At 47.0% G+C, this 19,610-nt stretch overlaps 1 protein-coding gene across 1 annotated transcript in view; it reads left to right on the top strand.

Moving 5' to 3' along the window:
• Positions 1 to 19,610, top strand: part of NUP43 (nucleoporin 43) — a 235,492-nt gene that overhangs the window by 124,823 nt on the left and 91,059 nt on the right. Inside the window, exon 5 of the mRNA XM_063917518.1 lies at positions 1 to 113. This exon is cut by the window's left edge and continues 23 nt beyond it. Within this exon, the coding sequence (XP_063773588.1) occupies positions 1 to 113 (113 nt within the window). The remainder of the gene's footprint in view (positions 114 to 19,610) is intronic.

Here is a 19,610-nt window from a genome sequence, read left to right as displayed (position 1 = left end):
CATGCTGTTAATTTTCTCCGTACTACTGAGATCTTGACCGTTAATTCCATTGGGCAACTGAAGATGTGGGACTTGAGGTTAGAAGGCAATGATCCTACGCAAATCTTCTCTGTGTGAGTATGCTTTTTATGTTTATTTATTTATTTATATTTATTTTTAATGCTGAATAACAGCACACATTTAAAAACACAATGAGTTTTGTCAAAGCAAGAAATATGTAAGTTTATTAACTTAACTTTATGTAAGTAGATTTTTAAGTCTTGGCCTCACTTCTCTGGTAGTATTAATAATCCTCTCGCTGAGGAAGCTGTGAACAAAAAAGATCATGTAGTAATGCAAATATTTTGACCTGACTTACCTATATTTCCAAATGGGATATACGTTCTCTTCAGTGCTTACTTAGTTGAGAATGTACAGCCTGGACTGGGAGGTAAGATGAATGCATTCCTCCCTCGGGGATCAGTATGAATTGCCACCAACTGCTTCTCCTCCCTTGGCTTCTAGAGGTTATGGGGTATATGCAATTGCTGTCGAATTGCCGCAAATGTTGAAAAACGGGGCATTTTCAACACAAAAAAAAAGATTCGACAATGCAATACAGTACTTTTCGGCCAAAAAACGTCCGTTTCAGATTCGACTTTTTGAAATTCGACAGTTGTCAAATTCGAAATGTCTGCAATGGTAAAAATGCCGCTTTTCGACAAAAGTATATTCAATTGGAGATTCGACAACAGTGCTTTTCGACAGTCATTTCGTCAATTTCAGTCCGCCTCATTTTGCTGGCGGAATCTAATAAAAATTTTTAAAAACATGTTTTTTTGTGTGTTTTTGTTGTTGCTAATAGCATATCTATTTATATTAGAAGGGATTATCTACTTGGTTTGTCTATTAGGAGCCACAAGTATTATTTAATATATTTTTTAAAAGAATATTTTTTTTTTTTTTTTACTGACTAAAATAATATGGAGAGGGGGGAGGCGTGGCCACGGCGGTGAAGGAGTAGGCTGCAGATCCCGGGAGCTCCCCGATTACATAGCTCCTGTACCCATCCTGAGCCCCTCCGGAGTGTCTACCTCCCAGTGCAGGTCCCCCCTCACCTCCGGGCAGCGGCGGGCACCCTCGTCTGCGGTCTCGGTGTGCTGGCCGACCGCGGCGGACGACTTCCGGCTTTGCGGCCTGTGCCTCCTCCGGATCCCCGGCCTGTGCCTCCTCCGGATCCCCGGCCTAGATTTTGGCGCTCCCGGCCTTGCGACTCCCGGAGCCTCACGGGCGGGTGGCGCTGTCTGACTGCAGGAGACACCTTGGGGGACACTGATATCCCTCCTGCGCCTGGCTGGCTGACTGTGGCCCACAACTTGTTGGCTGGACGAAGAAGGCAGGTACTCCTGGGGAAGGGGAGAAGTGCCTGTGAACCCGGTGGCCATTTTGGGTGCAGCTCCACACACAGCCTCACTGCACAGCTCTGCCCTTCTAACCTGCAGAGGCTGCATATAGCCTGAAGCTGCCTGTACTGCTGTGCTGCTCTACTATCTCACAGTATATTACCTACCAACACTCTGCCTTTGCCTCCTGGAATTTGCTGCAAGATATTTTCTCCTCAATATTACCTTTATTTTTACTTTCTCTGACGTCCTAGTGGATGCTGGGAACTCCGAAAGGACCATGGGGAATAGCGGCTCCGCAGGAGACTGGGCACAACTAAAGAAAGCTTTCAGGTCACCTGGTGTGCACTGGCTCCTCCCACTATGACCCTCCTCCAAGCCTCAGTTAGATTTTGTGCCCGGCCGAGGTTGGATGCACACTAGGGGCTCTCCTGAGCTTCTAAAAAGAAAGTATATAATTAGGTTTTTTATTTTACAGTGAGACCTGCTGGCAACAGGCTCACTGCAGCGAGGGACTAAGGGGAGAAGAAGCGAACCTACCTGCTTGCAGCTAGCTTGGGCTTCTTAGGCTACTGGACACCATTAGCTCCAGAGGGATCGACCGCATGGAACTGGCCTTGGTGTTCGGTCCCGGAGCCGCGCCGCCGTCCCCCTTACAGAGCCAGAAGCAAGAAGAGGTCCGGAAAATCGGCGGCAGAAGACATCAGTCTTCACCAAGGTAGCGCACAGCACTGCAGCTGTGCGCCATTGCTCCTCATACACACTTCACACTCCGGTCACTGAGGGTGCAGGGCGCTAGGGGGGGGCGCCCTGAGCAGCAATAACACCTTGGCTGGCAAAAGTACCACAATATATAGCCCCAGAGGCTATATATGTGATAATTACCCCTGCCAGAATCCATAAAAAAGCGGGAGAAAAGTCCGCGAAAAAGGGGCGGAGCTATCTCCTTCACACTGGCGCCATTTCTCCCTCACAGCTCCGCTGGAAGGAAGCTCCCTGGCTCTCCCCTGCAGTCTACACTACAGAAAAGGGTAAAAAAGAGAGGGGGGGCACTAAAATTAGGCGCAGTATATATAACAGCAGCTATAGGGGACATAATTCAGTTAGTCCCTGCATTATATAGCGCTCTGGTGTGTGCTGGCATACTCTCACTCTGTCTCCCCAAAGGGCTTTTGTGGGTCCTGTCCTCTGTTAGAGCATTCCCTGTGTGTGTCGGTACGGCTGTGTCGACATGTTTGATGAGGATAATGATGTGGAGGCGGAGCAGATGCCTATAGAAGGGATGTCACCCCCTGCGGGGCAGACACCTGAGTGGATGGACTTATGGAAGGAATTGCGTGCACGTGTCGACTCCTTACACAAAAAATTTGACGACATGCCAAATGCGGGACAGCCGGCTTCTCAGCTCGTGCCTGTCCAGGCGTCTCAAAGGCCATCGGGGGCTCTAAAACGCCCGCTACCTCAGATGGCAGACGCGGATGTCGACACGGATACTGACACCAGTGTCGACGACGATGAGTCTAGTCTAATGTCCACTAAGGCCATTCGTTGCATGATTGAAGCAATGAAAGAGGTGTTACAAATTTCTGATATAAACCCAGGTACCACTAAAAAGGGTATTATGTTTGGGGAGAAAAAACTACCCGTAGTTTTTCCCCCATCAGAAGAATTAAATGAAGTGTGTGAAAGGAACCTGCTGATAGAAAGCAGGAGGCGATCCTGAAGTCTGTATATACACACTCAGGCATTATACTTAGACCAGCTATTGCGTCAGCATGGATGTGCAGTGCTGCCGCTGCGTGGTCAGATTCCCTGTCAGAAAATATTAAGAGAGGCTTATGGACTCGCCAGTGGACAGGGGATGCAGATTCAAAAAGGCACATGGAAGTTTTGCCTTATAAGGGTGAGGAGTTATTTGGGGATGGTCTCTCTGACCTAGTTTCCACAGCAACTGCTGGGAAGTCAGCATTTTTACCCCATGTTCCCTCACAGCCTAAAAAGGCGCCGTTTTATCAGGTACAGTCCTTTCGGACTCAGAAAAACAGGCGTGGAAAAGGCGGGTCCTTTCTGTCCAGAGGCAGAGGTAGGGGAAAAAGGCTGCAACAAACAGCAGGTTCCCAGGAGCAAAAGTCCTCCCCCGCTTCTTCCAAGTCCGCCGCATGACGGTGGGGCTCCACAGGCGGAGCCAGGTACGGTGGGGGGCCGCCTCAAAAATTTCAGCGATCAGTGGGCTCGCTCACAGGTGGATCCCTGGATCCTGCAAATAGTATCTCAAGGTACAAACTGGAATTCGAGGAGTCTCCACCCCACCGGTTCCTAAAATCTGCCTTGCCGATTACTCCTTCAGACAGGGAGGCTGTGCTAGCGGCAATTCACAAGCTGTATTCCCAGCAGGTGATAATCAAGGTGCCCCTACTTCAACAAGGACGGGGTTACTATTCCACACTGTTTGTGGTACCGAAACCGGACGGTTCGGTGAGACCCATTTTAAATTTGAAATCCTTGAACACATACATAAAAAAATTCAAGTTCAAGATGGAATCGCTCAGGGCGGTTATTGCAAGCCTGGACGAGGGGGATTACATGGTATCCCTGGACATCAAGGATGCTTACCTGCATGTCCCCATTTACTATCCTCACCAGGAGTACCTCAGATTTGTGGTACAGGATTGCCATTACCAATTCCAGACGCTGCCGTTAGGACTCTCCACGGCACCGAGGGTGTTTACCAAGGTAATGGCGGAAATGATGATACTCCTTCGAAGAAAGGGAGTTTTAATTATCCCGTACTTGGACGATCTCCTAATAAAGGCGAGGTCCAAGGAGCAGTTGTTGGTGGGAGTAGCACTATCTCAGGAGGTGCTACACCAGCACGGTTGGATTCTGAATATTCCAAAATCACAGCTGGTTCCGACGACACGTCTACTGTTCCTGGGTATGATTCTGGATACAGTCCAGAAAAAAGTGTTTCTCCCAGAGGAGAAAGCCAAGGAGCTGTCATCTCTAGTCAGAGACCTCCTGAAACCAAAACAGGTATCGGTGTATCACTGCACGCGGGTCCTGGGAAAGATGGTGGCTTCTTACGAAGCAATTCCTTTCGGCAGGTTCCATGCCAGAATCTTTCAGTGGGATCTGTTGGACCAATGGTCCGGATCGCATCTTCAGATGCATCGCCTAATAACCCTGTCTCCAAGAACCAGGGTGTCTCTGCTGTGGTGGCTGCAGAGTGCTCATCTTCTAGAGGGCCGCAGATTCGGCATACAGGACTGGGTCCTGGTGACCACGGATGCCAGCCTTCGAGGCTGGGGGGCAGTCACACAGGGAAGAAACTTCCAAGGACTATGGTCGAGTCAGGAGACTTCCCTACACATAAATATTCTGGAACTAAGGGCCATTTACAATACCCTAAGTCAGGCAAAATCCCTGCTTCTACACCAGCCGGTACTGATCCAGTCAGACAACATCACGGCAGTCGCCCATGTAAATCGACAGGGCGGCACAAGAAGCAGGATGGCAATGGCAGAAGCCACAAGGATTCTCCGATGGGCGGAAAATCACGTACTAGCACTGTCAGCAGTGTTCATTCCGGGAGTGGACAACTGGGAAGCAGACTTTCTCAGCAGGCACGACCTCCACCCGGGAGAGTGGGGACTTCATCCAGAAGTCTTCACGCTGATTGTAAATCGATGGGAACGGCCACAGGTGGACATGATGGCGTCCCGCCTAAACAAAAAACTAGAGAGATATTGCGCCAGGTCAAGGGACCCTCAGGCGATAGCTGTGGACGCTCTAGTGACACCGTGGGTGTACCAGTCAGTTTATGTGTTCCCTCCTCTGCCTCTCATACCAAGGGTACTGAGAATAATAAGAAAACGAGGAGTAAGAACAATACTCGTGGTTCCGGATTGGCCAAGACGAGCGTGGTACCCGGAACTTCAAGAGAAGATCTCAGAGGACCCATGGCCTCTGCCGCTCAGACAGGACCTGCTGCAGCAGGGGCCCTGTCTGTTCCAAGACTTACCGCGGCTGCGTTTGACGGCATGGCGGTTGAACGCCGGATCCTGAAGGAAAAGGGCATTCCGGCGGAAGTCATTCCTACGCTGATTAAAGCCAGGAAAGATGTAACTGCAAAGCATTATCACGGAAATATGTTGGCGGAAATATGTTGCTTGGTGTGAGGCCAAAAAGGCCCCAACAGAGGAATTTCAACTAGGTCGATTTCTGCATTTCCTACAAGCAGGAGTGACTATGGGCCTGAAATTAGGCTCCATTAAGGTACAGATCTCGGCTCTGTCGATTTTCTTCCAGAAAGAACTAGCTTCACTACCTGAAGTTCAGACGTTTGTGAAAGGAGTGCTGCATATTCAGCCCCCGTTTGTGCCTCCAGTGGCACCTTGGGATCTCAACGTGGTGTTGAGTTTCTTAAAATCACATTGGTTTGAGCCACTTAAAACCGTGGATCTAAAATATCTCACGTGGAAAGTGGTCATGTTATTGGCCTTGGCTTCAGCCAGGCGTGTGTCAGAATTGGCAGCTTTGTCATGTAAAAGCCCTTATCTGATTTTCCATATGGATAGGGCGGAATTGAGGACTCGTCCCCAGTTTCTCCCTAAGGTGGTATCCGCTTTTCACTTGAACCAACCTATTGTGGTGCCTGCGGCTACTAGGGACTTGGAGGATTCCAAGTTACTGGACGTAGTCAGGGCCTTGAAAATTTGTGTTTCCAGGACGGCTAGAGTCAGGAAAACTGACTCGCTATTTATCCTGTATGCACCCACCAAACTGGGTGCTCCTGCTTCTAAGCAGTCTATTGCTCGCTGGATTTGTAGCACAATTCAGCTGGCGCATTCTGCGGCTGGACTGCCGCATCCTAAATCAGTAAAAGCCCATTCCTCAAGGAAGGTGGGCTCATCTTGGGCGGCTACCCGAGGGGTCTCGGCTTTACAACTTTGCCGAGCTGCTACTTGGTCAGGGGCAAACACGTTTGCAAAATTCTACAAATTTGATACCCTGGCTGAGGAGGACCTTGAGTTCTCTCATTCGGTGCTGCAGAGTCATCCGCACTCTCCCGTCCGTTTGGGAGCTTTGGTATAATCCCCATCGTCCTTTCGGAGTTCCCAGCATCCACTAGGACGTCAGAGAAAATAAGATTTTACTCACCGGTAAATCTATTTCTCGTAGTCCATAGTGGATGCTGGGCGCCCATCCCAAGTGCGGATTGTCTGCAATACTTGTACATAGTTATTGTTAACTAAAGGGTTATTGTTGAGCCATCTGTTGAGAGGCTCAGTTGTTTTCATACTGTTAACTGGGTATAGTATCACGAGTTATACGGTGTGATTGGTGTGGCTGGTAGGAGTCTTACCCAGGATTCAAAATCCTTCCTTATTATGTCAGCTCGTCCGGGCACAGTGTCCTAACTGAGGCTTGGAGGAGGGTCATAGTGGGAGGAGCCAGTGCACACCAGGTAACCTAAAAGCTTTCTTTAGTTGTGCCCAGTCTCCTGCGGAGCCGCTATTCCCCATGGTCCTTTCGGAGTTCCCAGCATCCACTACGGACTACGAGAAATAGATTTACCGGTGAGTAAAATCTTATTTTTTGTAGCAGAACTAAAAGTCCCAGCAAGCCTCCCCCGCAAGCTGGTACTTGGAGAACCACAAGTACCAGCATGCGGGGGGAAACGGGCCCGCTGGTACCTGTAGTTCTACTGCAAAAAAATACCCAAATAAAAACAGTACACGCACACATACATGCACGCCGACACACACATACTTACCTATGTTGACAAGCCGACTCGGTCCACTTCTCCAAGTAGAATCCACGGAGTACCTGAAAATAAAATTATACTCTCCAAAATCCAGTGTAGATCTGTCCTCTTTTTTTTTTTTTTTTTTTTGTAATCCACGTACTTGGCAAAAAAATAAAACGCAAAAGCCGGACCACGCACTGAAAGGGGTCCCATGTTTACACATGGGACCCTTTTCCCCAAATGCCGGGACCCCCCGTGACTCCTGTCACAGAGGGTCCCTTCAGCCAATCAGGGAGCGCCACGTCGTGGCTGTGCGCGTCTGAGCTGTCAGACGGCGCATAGCACTGCCACTCCATTATCTTCAATGGTGGGAACTTTGCGGTCAGCGGTGAGGTTACTCGCGGTCAGCCGCTGACCGCGAGTAACCCCATTGAACCATTGACTAGTTAGTGATTTAATGCCAGGGCCGCAGGGACCGATATAAAAGTGTCCCCCGGCTGTGGCATTATCTCTCTGACTAGTGGAGCCCGGTGATGGCGTTAAAAATACGGGGGACCCCTACGCTTTTTGTCCCGCGTATTTTTTGCACCAGGACCGGACGCAGAGCCCGGTGCTGGTTGTAAAAATATGGGGGATCCCCTGTCAATTTTTTTCCCGTATTTTTACAACCAGGACCGGCTCAAAGAGCCCGAGGCTGGTTATGCTTAGGAGGGGGGGGACCCCACGCAATTTTTATCTGGGTTTTTTAAACACTTTTGTGCCGTCCAAAAAGTCGAATCCAGGACGCACAGCCATCGTCAATTGGTCCGTTTTTCGACATCGGGACTGTCGAATCCATTTTTTATTGAATATGTCGAATTCGGATATGTCTAATTCGGGTCCCGGCGGCAGGGTGTCTGACTGTCGAATTGTGTCGAATTAAAAAACGGTCGAATTCCAGTCGGAATTTGACCGCAATTGCATATACCCCTATGTGTTAAAGTGTTGCAGAAATGACGTTTCTCCTGTGTCTTTATTAAAGCAAACCTTTAGTAAGCAAACTGTTTATGATTTTAATAGTCCCTTCTCAGTCTACACAAATGCAATAACGTCGGTCTTTATATATACAGGTTGAGTATCCCATATCCATATATTCCGAAATACGGAATATTCCGAAATACGGACTTTTTTGAGTGAGAGTGAGATAGTGAAACCTTTGTTTTTTGATGTCTCAATGTACACAAACTTTGTTTAATACACAAAGTTATTAAAAATATTGTATTAAATGGCCTTCAGGCTGTGTGTATAAGGTGTATATGAAACATAAATGAATTGTGTGAATGTACACACACTTTGTTTAATACACAAAGTTATAACAAATATTGTCTAAAATGACCTTCAGGCTGTGTGTATAAGGTGTATATGTAACATAAATGCATTCTGTGCTTAGATTTAGGTCCCATCACCATGATATCTCACTATGGTATGCAATTATTCCAAAATACGGAAAAATCCCATATCCAAAATACCTCTGGTCCCAAGCATTTTGGATAAGGGAGACTCAACCTGTAATTTAATATGGGATCACACACATTTAGTAGGTAATACAAAAGCATCTAGGAATTGAGCCCTCTCAGATCTCATCTGCAGCTTCAGTTTCAGCCTGTTACTTAAGAGCATAAAAAATAGTAATTGCTTGTAACTGTGTAATATGCTTTTTATCTAACAATATAGATATCTTCTATATTTGTTTATACATTTAGCTTTCTGAAAAACATTATCCTGCAATGCATCCATATTCTCGCAATCGATTACTATGAAAACATCCATATATGATAAAACCTGCAGTGATGGGCAATAATTATAATTCATGATAGAATGCTATTATGGGTACATCTTATAATCTAAATGACACATTGAACATGATTACTAAGCAGCATTCAAAAGTTTCAAAACAAACCGAGGCAGTGCAAGGTCCAAATGGTAAAACAGTATAAGTACAGGTACCAACAGATCTGGAAGACTAAGGCTGACCACCAGTGGCATAACTACAGCGTGCTAGACTTGCAAATGTCCGAAAACCCACAAAGCTCTGGCGTCTGCATAGGCCCAAAGCCGCAGCCTGGATTTCTGGACTCTTGGATCATTGTCTGCTGCGCCAATGCTTCTGCCTGCTGTGCCCGCTTGACACATTGTCTTCCACTTAACTGAGTAGGCTCCTGTCATTGGGGTACACATGTGGAGGTTGGTGTCCCCGCGGGTACTCTTCGCCGCTCTCTCCTTATCTGCTGGTTCCCTGTTTGGCTCGGTTGGTACCTACACAGCTGCAGCTGCACATGTAGATAGCCTAGTAAATAAATGTTTAGTTACCTTCTGCATTAGGCTTACTAATAGGGCAGATAACAGTCCCAATTATTCACATGGGGACGTTGGTCTTGCCCTATTTATCAAGCTCTGAAAAGTGTTGCTTTTTTAGTAGCTTGGTCCCATTAGCTAATTTGAAGATAGCGTTGGCTACTGTGTTCCTCTGGAGGCATTAACTCAATTCCTCTCTAAACATACTTGACTTTATGACTGCATTGTGTCAGAAATTGAAGTTAAATGAGCCATATCTGTCACTGGTTTTTGAGTAATGGGCTGAAAAATAATTTCTTATTGCTGCAATACAGTTTATGGGGGTAAGGAGTGATGGTTTTGGGGAGCCGATCAGTTTTTAATAAATAGGCCCATTCAATTTAAAAGCATATACGGAGCTTGAAAATGACAGTCTAATGCTAAGAGAATGAAATGTATGTATCTATTCAGTAATGGACACGTGTAGAATTTAATCTGGTACCTAAAGTGGATGTAGCTGTTGCTGGCATGTTAATAGAACTGTACTGTCACTTGGATATTGGGTTTCTCTAAGGACCTTATGGATAGGAAAATACAGAACACTTTTTAAAAGGATTTATATTTCTTTAGTACTGGAAGTCCAGTATACCATAGCCACAGTTACCAAGAGCCCTCAGACTATGTGGCGAAAAAATATCTGGTGGCTGTCTGAGCGAGATCAACAGACAATACCTGCTGAGACGTATTGGAAATATGCAATGGGAAATTGATTTTCTACCTTTCTGCTCGCAGCCTGCCGAGGTGGTGGGCAGAAATGTGCGAAAAGTGTCCCATTTGTGCACCCAAAATGGACTTTTCACATTGCCGGCAGTATTTTAGTTGGGTTAAGCAGCTTTGCGCAGCTAAACCTGGTGCTCTTGGGTGCGTCCAAAGTAATGGGCACTAGATTAGAGCAACAATTTAATTACTCTGACGGGCGTCCATTATTTTGGGTGCCCAAAAAAATATAAATGAATCACTGTTTCCAAACAAGTATTTCCCAAAAGTACGGCCAATGACGGTTGCCTCTGCCCTGGTCGCTGCTTCCCATGCTCGAGTTCAAGATTTTGCCCGTGCCGCACCCTTTCAGTGGAACGCGCTGCCCCGCTCAATTAGACTCTCCCCGACCTTGCAAAACTGGCACTAAAAACCCAGCTATACATCAAAGCGTACCCTTCCGATGCATAACCTAGTCTGCGGCTGCTCCTCCATCCCCCTTCCTCATGCCTTGAACATCTCTGCTTTGCTTACTTACTGCCATCAGGCTACCTCCCGCTTGCTTGCACCTCATGTCGTCTGTCGCCCCTTCCCACTAGATTGTTAGCTCTTCAGAGCAGGGCACTCTTTCCTCTTGTCATAACCCTCTTCTCAAAACATTTCACTCACAGCTCCAAGTAGTACGATGTTTACTCCCTCGCTACTTACATCTTGGCTTTATTATGTTTTGATAATTGTGGTGCTCTGTTACCTGTACTCTATTTTTGTTTATTTACTGTAATGTTAAGTTTTGTCTCCCTGTAATGTCCTCTGTACGGCGCTGCAAAAACACTTGTGGTGCAGAATAATTAAAATGTAATAATAATAGGAGAAGTAATAACTGAGAAATTTACATAAAGTACTGAAAATACTAAAAGCACACACTACTCCAGTGGGGGTGGCTATCTGTTGGACGAAAAAGGGCTCATTACTCTGTGACAGCGCTTTACAAGGCAGCAGGCCAGACATCTATGCATACCTTCTGTAGTCCTTATCAGTTGGATATGTTAGCCTCTTTCTCCATAAAGCCACATAAAAATGTATTGCTTAGATCAGAGGTTCTCAAACTCGGTCCTCGGGGGCACACACAGTGCATGTTTTGCAGGTAACCCAGCAGGTGCACAGGTGTATTAATTACGCACTGACACATTTTAAAAGGTCCACAGGTGGAGCTAATTATTTCACTTGCGATTCTGTGAGGAGACCTGCAAAACATGCACTGTGTGTGCCCCCGAGGACCGAGTTTGAGAACCTCTGGCTTAGATAAATCCCAATGTAAAGGCTCCCATGGAGTGCTGAAGTAAGAAAGCAACAGATTATATTCACTGATTCTTCAAAATACACTATGGCAACCCATGGTATCCACCCATTTGTTTCAGATGTTTTATATATTTTATTTATATAGTCTCGAAATAATAATAAATAAAAAAAATCTATCTAATAAATATATATATATATATATATATATATATATATATATATATATATATATATATATATATATATATATATATATATATATATATAGTAGAAAGAAGGCAGCGGCACTCCGTCAGAATAACAGGTCAAACGTGTATTAAATCAAAAATAGCAATGGTCACATAACAACCAACGTTTCGGGGTCTTAAGATCCCTTTGTCAAGGCGTGAACAAAGGGATCTTAGGACCCCGAAACGTTGGTTGTTATGTGACGATTGTTATTTTTGATTTAATACATGTTTGACCTGTTATTCTGACGGAGTGCCGCTGCCTTCTTTCTACTATTTACTGCATCATTTGATGCGGAGGGCACCCGGATCTACAACGTTTGAGTGGGAGTGACGGGCATTTCTGCTATATATATATATATATATATATATATATATATATATATATATATATATATATATATATATATATATATATATATATATATATATATATATATATATATATATATACACACACACACACACACACCTCAAAAAAATAAAGGGAACACTAAAATAACACATCCTAGATCTGAATGAAATATTCTTATTAAATACTTTGTTCTTTACATAGTTGAATGTGCTGACAACAAAATCACACAAAAATTATCAATGGAAATCAAATTTATTAACCCATGGAGGTCTGGATTTGGAGTCACACTCAAAATTAAAGTGGAAAAACACACTACAGGCTGATCCAACTTTGATGTAATGTCCTTAAAACAAGTCAAAATGAGGCTCAGTAGTGTGTGTGGCCTCCACGTGCCTGTATGACCTCCCTACAACCCACACAAGTGGCTCAGGTAGTGCAGCTCATCCAGGATGGCACATCAATGCGAGCTGTGGCAAGAAGGTTTGCTGTGTCTGTCAGCGTAGTGTCCAGAGCATGGAGGTGCTACCAGGAGACAGGCCAGTACATCAGGAGGAGGCCGTAGGAGGGCAACAACCCAGCAGCAGGACCGCTACCTCCGCCTTTGTGCAAGGAGGAACAGGAGGAGGACTGCCAGAGCCCTGCAAAATGACCTCCAGCAAGCCACAAATGTGCATGTGTCTACTCAAACGATCAGAAACAGACTCCATGAGGGTGGTATGAGGGCCCGACGTCCACAGGTGGGGGTTGTGCTTACAGCCCAACACCGTGCAGGACGTTTGGCATTTGCCAGAGAACACCAAGATTGGCAAATTCGCCACTGGCGCCCTGTGCTCTTCACAGATGAAAGCAGGTTCTCCCTGAGCACATGTGACAGAGTCTGAAGACGCCAAGGAGAATGTTCTGCTGCCTGCAACATCCTCCAGCATGACCGGTTTGGCAGTGGGTCAGTAATGGTGTGGGGTGGCATTTCTTTGGGGGGCCGCATAGCCCTCCATGTGCTCACCAGAGGTAGCCTGACTGCCATTAGGTACCGAGATGAGATCCTCAGACCCCTTGTGAGACCATATGCTGGTGCGGTTGGCCCTGGGTTCCTCCTAATGCAAGACAATGCTAGACCTCATGTGGCTGGAGTGTGTCAGCAGTTCCTGCAAGACGAAGGCATTGATGTTATGGACTGGCCCGCCCATTCCCCAGACCTGAATTCAATTGAGCACATCTGGGACATCATGTCTCGCTCCATCCACCACAGACTGTTGGCGGATGCTTTAGTCCAGGTCTTGCAGGAGATCCCTCAGGAGACCATCCGCCACCTCATCAGGAGCATGCCCAGGTGTTGTAGGGAGGTCATATAGGCACGTGGAGGCCACACACACTACTGAGCCTCATTTTGACTTGTTTTAGGGACATTACATCAAAGTTGGATTAGCCTGTAGTGTGTTTTTCCACTTTAATTTTGAGGGTGACTCCAAATCCAGACCTCCATGGGTTAATAAATTTGATTTCCATTGATCATTTTTGTGTGATTTTGTTGTCAGCACATTCAACTATGTAAAGAACAAAGTATTTAATAAGAATTTCTCTGACGTCCTAAGTGGATGCTGGGGACTCCGTCAGGACCATGGGGATTAGCGGCTCCGCAGGAGACAGGGCACAAAAGTAAAAGCTTTAGGATCAGGTGGTGTGCACTGGCTCCTCCCCCTATGACCCTCCTCCAAGCCTCAGTTAGATTTTTGTGCCCGGCCGAGAAGGGTGCAATCTAGGTGGCTCTCCTAAAGAGCTGCTTAGAGTAAAAGTTTTGTTAGGTTTTTTATTTTCAGTGAGTCCTGCTGGCAACAGGCTCACTGCATCGAGGGACTTAGGGGAGAGAAGTGAACTCACCTGCGTGCAGGATGGATTGGCTTCTTAGGCTACTGGACACCATTAGCTCCAGAGGGAGTCGGAACACAGGTCTCACCCTGGGGTTCGTCCCGGAGCCGCGCCGCCGACCCCCTTGCAGATGCCGAAAAGTGAAGAGGTCCAGAAACCGGCGGCAGAAGACTTTTCAGTCTTCATAAGGTAGCGCACAGCACTGCAGCTGTGCGCCATTGTTGTCAGCACACTTCATAGCAGCGGTCACTGAGGGTGCAGGGCGCTGGGGGGGGCGCCCTGGGCAGCAATGATAGTACCTTATTCTGGCTAAAAATGCATCACATATAGCCCCTGGGGGCTATATGGATGTATTTAACCCCTGCCAGGTCTCAGAAAAACGGGAGAAGAAGCCCGCCGAAAAGGGGGCGGGGCCTATTCTCCTCAGCACACAGCGCCATTTTCCCTCACAGAAATGCTGGTGGGAAGGCTCCCAGGCTCTCCCCTGCACTGCACTACAGAAACGGGGTTAAAACAGAGAGGGGGGGCACTTATTTGGCGATATGACTATATATATTAAAATGCTATAAGGGAAAAACACTTATATAAAGGTTGTCCCTGTATAATTATAGCGTTTTTGGTGTGTGCTGGCAAACTCTCCCTCTGTCTCCCCAAAGGGCTAGTGGGGTCCTGTCCTCTATCAGAGCATTCCCTGTGTGTGTGCTGTGTGTCGGTACGTGTGTGTCGACATGTATGAGGACGATGTTGGTGAGGAGGCGGAGCAATTGCCTGTAATGGTGATGTCACTCTCTAGGGAGTCGACACCGGAATGGATGGCTTATTCAAGGAATTACGTGATAATGTCAACAGAGACGGCCGGCAAAAAAATAGTACCTGTCCAGGCGTCTCAAACACCGTCGGGTGCTTTAAAACGCCCATTTACCTCAGTCGGTCGACACAGACACGGACACTGATTTCAGTGTCGACGGTGAAGAAACAAACGTATTTTCCTTTAGGGCCACACGTTACTTGTTAAGGGCAATGAAGGAGGTGTTACATATTTCTGATACTACAAGTACCACAAAAAAGGGTATTATGTGGGGTGTGAAAAAACTACCTGTAGTTTTTCCTGAATCAGATAAATTAAATGAAGTGTGTGATGATGCGTGGGTTTCCCCCGATAGAAAATTATTGGCGGTATACCCTTTCCCGCCAGAAGTTAGGGCGCGTTGGGAAACACCCCTTAGGGTGGATAAGGCGCTCACACGCTTATCAAAACAAGTGGCGGTACCGTCTCCAGATAGGGCCGTCCTCAAGGAGCCAACTGATAGGAGGCTGGAAAATATCCTAAGAAGTATATACACACATACTGGTGTTATACTGCGACCAGCGATCGCCTCAGCCTGGATGTGCAGAGCTGGGGTGGCTTGGTCGGATTCCCTGACTAAAAATATTGATACCCTTGACAGGGACAGTATTTTATTGACTATAGAGCATTTAAAGGATGCATTTCTATATATACGAGATGCACAGAGGGATATTTGCACTCTGGCATCAAGAGAAGATGTTTATGGACACGACAGTGGTCAGGTGATGCAGATTCCAAACGGCACAAAGAAGTATTGCCGTATAAAGGGGAGGAGTTATTTGGGGTCGGTCCATCGGACCTGGTGGCCACGGAAACTGCTGGAAAATCCACCGTTTTTACCCTGAGTCACATCTCTGCAGAAAAAGACACCGTCTTTTCAGCCTCAGTCCTTTCGTCCCCATAAGAGTCATATCTGCCCAGGGATAGAGGAAAGGGAAGAAGACTGCAGCAGGCAGCCCATTCCCAGGAACAGAAGCCTCCACCGCTTCTGCCAAGTTTCTCAGCATGACGCTGGGGCCGTACAGGACCCCTGGATCCTACAAGTAGGATCCCAGGGGTACAGATTGGAAAGTCGAGACGTTTCCCCCTCGCAGGTTCCTGAAGTCTGCTTTACCAACGTCTCCCTCCGACAGGGAGGCAGTATTGGAAACAATTCACAAGCTGTATTCCCAGCAGGTGATAATCAAAGTACCCCTCCTACAACAAGGAAAGGGGTATTATTCCACACTATGTTGTGGTACTGAAGCCAGAAGGCTCGGTGAGACCTATTCTAAACTATAGGGTGTCCCGGGACATCAGGGATACTTACCTCCATGTCCCAATTTGCCCTTCTCACCAAGGGTACCTCAGGTTCGTGGTACAGAACTGTCACTATCAGTTTCAGACGCTGCCGTTTGGATTGTCCACGGCACCCCGGGTCTTTACCAAGGTAATGGCCGAAATGATGATTCTTCTTCAAAGAAAATGGACGACCTCCTGATAAGAGCAAGGTCCAGAGAACAGTTGGAGGTCGGAGTAGCACTATCTCAAGTAGTTCTACGACAGCACGGGTGGATTCTAAATATTCCAAAACCGCAGTTGTTTCCGACGACACATCGGCTGTTCCTAGGGATGATTCTGGACACAGTCCAGAAAAGGGTGTTTCTCCCGGAGAAGAAAGCCAGGGAGTTATCCGAGCTAGTCAGGAACCTCCTAAAACCAGGAAAAGTGTCAGTGCATCATTGCACAAGGGTCCTGGGAAAAATGGTGGCTTCTTACGAAGCGATTCCATTCGGCAGTTTTCACGCAAGATTCGGCATTCAGGAAGGGTCCTGGTGACCAGGGATGCCAGCCTGAGAGGCTGGGGAGCAGTCACACAGGGAAAAAATTTCCAGGGAGTGTGATCAAGTCTGGAGAATTCTCTCCACATAAATATACTGGAGCTAAGGGCAAGTTACAATGCTCTAAGCTTAGCAAGACCTCTGCTTCAAGGTCAGCCGGTATTGATCCAGTGGGACAACATCACGGCAGTCGCCCACGTAAACAGACAGGGCGGCACAAGAAGCAGAAGGGCAATAGCAGAGACTGCAAGGATTCTTCGCTGGGCGGAAAATCAGGTGATAGCACTGTCAGCAGTGTTCATTCCGACGCCCGGGAGAGTGGGGATTTCATCGGGAAGTCTTCCACATGATTGTGAACCATTGGGAAAGACCAAAGGTGGACATGATGGCGTCCCGCCTGAACAAAAAACTGGACAGGTATTGCGCCAGGTCAAGAGACCCTCAGGCAATAGCTGTGGACGCTCTGGTAACACCGTGGGTGTACCAGTCAGTGTATGTGTTCCCTCCTCTGCTTCTCATACCCAAGGTACTGAGAATTATAAGACGTAGAGGAGTAAGAACTATACTCGTGGCTCCGGATTGGCCAAGAAGGACTTGGTACCTGGAACTTCAAGAGATGCTCACAGAGGACTCATGGCCTCTGCCGCTAAGAAGGGACTTGCTTCAGCAAGTACCATGTCTGTTCCAAGACTTACCGCGGCTGCGTTTGACGGCATGGCGTTTGAACGCCGGATCCTAAGGGAAAAAGGCATTCCGGAAGAGGTCATTCCTACCCTGGTCAAAGCCAGGAAGGAGGTGACCGCACAACATTATCACCACATGTGGCGAAAATATGTTGCGTGGTGTGAGGCCAGGAAGGCCCCACGAAGAAATTTCAACTCTGTCGATTCCTGCATTTCCTGCAAACAGGAGTGTCTATGGGCCTCAAATTGGGGTCCATTAAGGTTCAAATTTCGGCCCTGTCGATTTTCTTCCAGAAAGAATTGGCTTCAGTTCCTGAAGTCCAGAAGTTTGTCAAGGGAGTACTGCATATACAACCCCCTTTTGTGCCTCCAGTGGCACTGTGGGATCTCAACGTAGTTCTGGGATTCCTCAAATCACATTGGTTTAAACCGCTCAAGTCTGTGGATTTGAAATATCTCACATGGAAAGTGACCATGCTGTTGGCCCTGGCCTCGGCCAGGCGAGTGTCAGAATTGGCGGCTTTGTCTCACAAAAGCCCATATCTGATTGTCCATTCGGACAGGGCAGAGCTGCGGACTCGTCCCCAGTTTCTCCCTAAGGTGGTGTCAGTGTTTCACCTGAACCAGCTTATTGTGGTACCTGCGGCTACTAGGGACTTGGAGGACTCCAAGTTGCTAGATGTTGTCAGGGCCCTGAAAATATAGGTTTCCAGGACGGCTGGAGTCGGGAAAACTGACTTGCTGTTATCCTGTATGCACCCAATAAACTGGGTGCTCTTGATTCTAAGCAGACGATTGCTAGTTGGATGTGTAGTACAATTCAGCTTGCACATGCTGTGGCAGGCCTGCCACAGCCAAAATATGTAAATGCCCATTCCACAAGGAAGGTGGGCTCATCTTGGGCGGCTGCCCGAGGGGTCTCTACTTTACTTTACAACTTTGCCGAGCAGCTACTTGGTCAGGGGCACACCCTGACTGAGGAGGACCGGGAGTTCTCTCATTCGGTGCTGCAGAGTCATCCGCACTCTCCCGCCCGTTTGGGAGCTTTGGTATAATCCCCATGGTCCTGACGGAGTCCCCAGCATCCACTTAGGACGTCAGAGAAAATAAGAATTTACTTACCGATAATTCTATTTCTCGTAGTCCGTAGTGGATGCTGGGCGCCCATCCCAAGTGCGGATTGTCTGCAATACTTGTACATAGTTATTGTTACAAAAATCGGGTTATTGTTGTGAGCCATCTTTTCAGAGGCTCCGCTGTTATCATGCTGTTAACTGGGTTCAGATCACAGGTTGTACAGTGTGATTGGTGTGGCTGGTGTGAGTCTTACCCGGGATTCAAAATCCTTCCTTATTGTGTACGCTCGTCCGGGCACAGTATCCTAACTGAGGCTTGGAGGAGGGTCATAGGGGGAGGAGCCAGTGCACACCACCTGATCCTAAAGCTTTTACTTTTGTGCCCTGTCTCCTGCGGAGCCGCTAATCCCCATGGTCCTGACGGAGTCCCCAGCATCCACTACGGACTACGAGAAATAGAATTATCGGTAAGTAAATTCTTATTATTTCATTTATTCAGATCTAGGATGTGTTGTTTTAGTGTTCCCTTTATTTTTTTGAGCAGTGTGTGTGTGTGTGTGTGTGTGTGTGTGTGTGTATATATATATATATATATATATATATATATATATATATATATATATATATATATATATATATATATATATATATATATATATATATACAACGTTATGGTAAGAACTTACCGTTGATAACGTGATTTCTCTTATGTCCACAGGTATCCACAGGATAACATTGGGATATTGTCGAGCGACAGCGAAAATGGCACCAACACGGTCACGAGCTTTCTGGCCTCCCAGGATGCATTGGGGCCTCCACTATATAGTCCCGCCCACTGACTCAGTCAGATCAGTTCTTTCCACAGCGATTATAGGCAGGAACATTAGGTAGAGACCTGTACAGGCGATAAGAACACACATGCACACCCTTCCATACAAGAAGGAAGAGGTTTTTAGGGTTTGTCTAGATCCTCAAATCAGATGCGTCCGGGTGGGATCCCTGTGGATACCTGTGGACATAAGTGAAATCACGTTATCAACTGTAAGTTCTTACCATAACGTTCATTTCTCTGGCTGGGTCCACAGGATTATCCACAGGATAACATTGGGATTCCCAAAGCCATTTTAGTGGTGGGGACGCTCCTGATTGCACAGGAGGACCTTTCGCCCGAAGTCTGCGTCATGAGAGGCAAAAGTATCCAAGGCATAATGTCTGATGAATGTGTTTATGGAAGACC

This window comes from Pseudophryne corroboree, chromosome 4, assembly GCF_028390025.1.
Source record: "Pseudophryne corroboree isolate aPseCor3 chromosome 4, aPseCor3.hap2, whole genome shotgun sequence".
Classification (NCBI taxonomy): domain Eukaryota; kingdom Metazoa; phylum Chordata; class Amphibia; order Anura; family Myobatrachidae; genus Pseudophryne; species Pseudophryne corroboree.
Note: the sequence above shows the minus strand (reverse complement) of the source record. Positions and strands in the feature narration are given on the sequence as shown.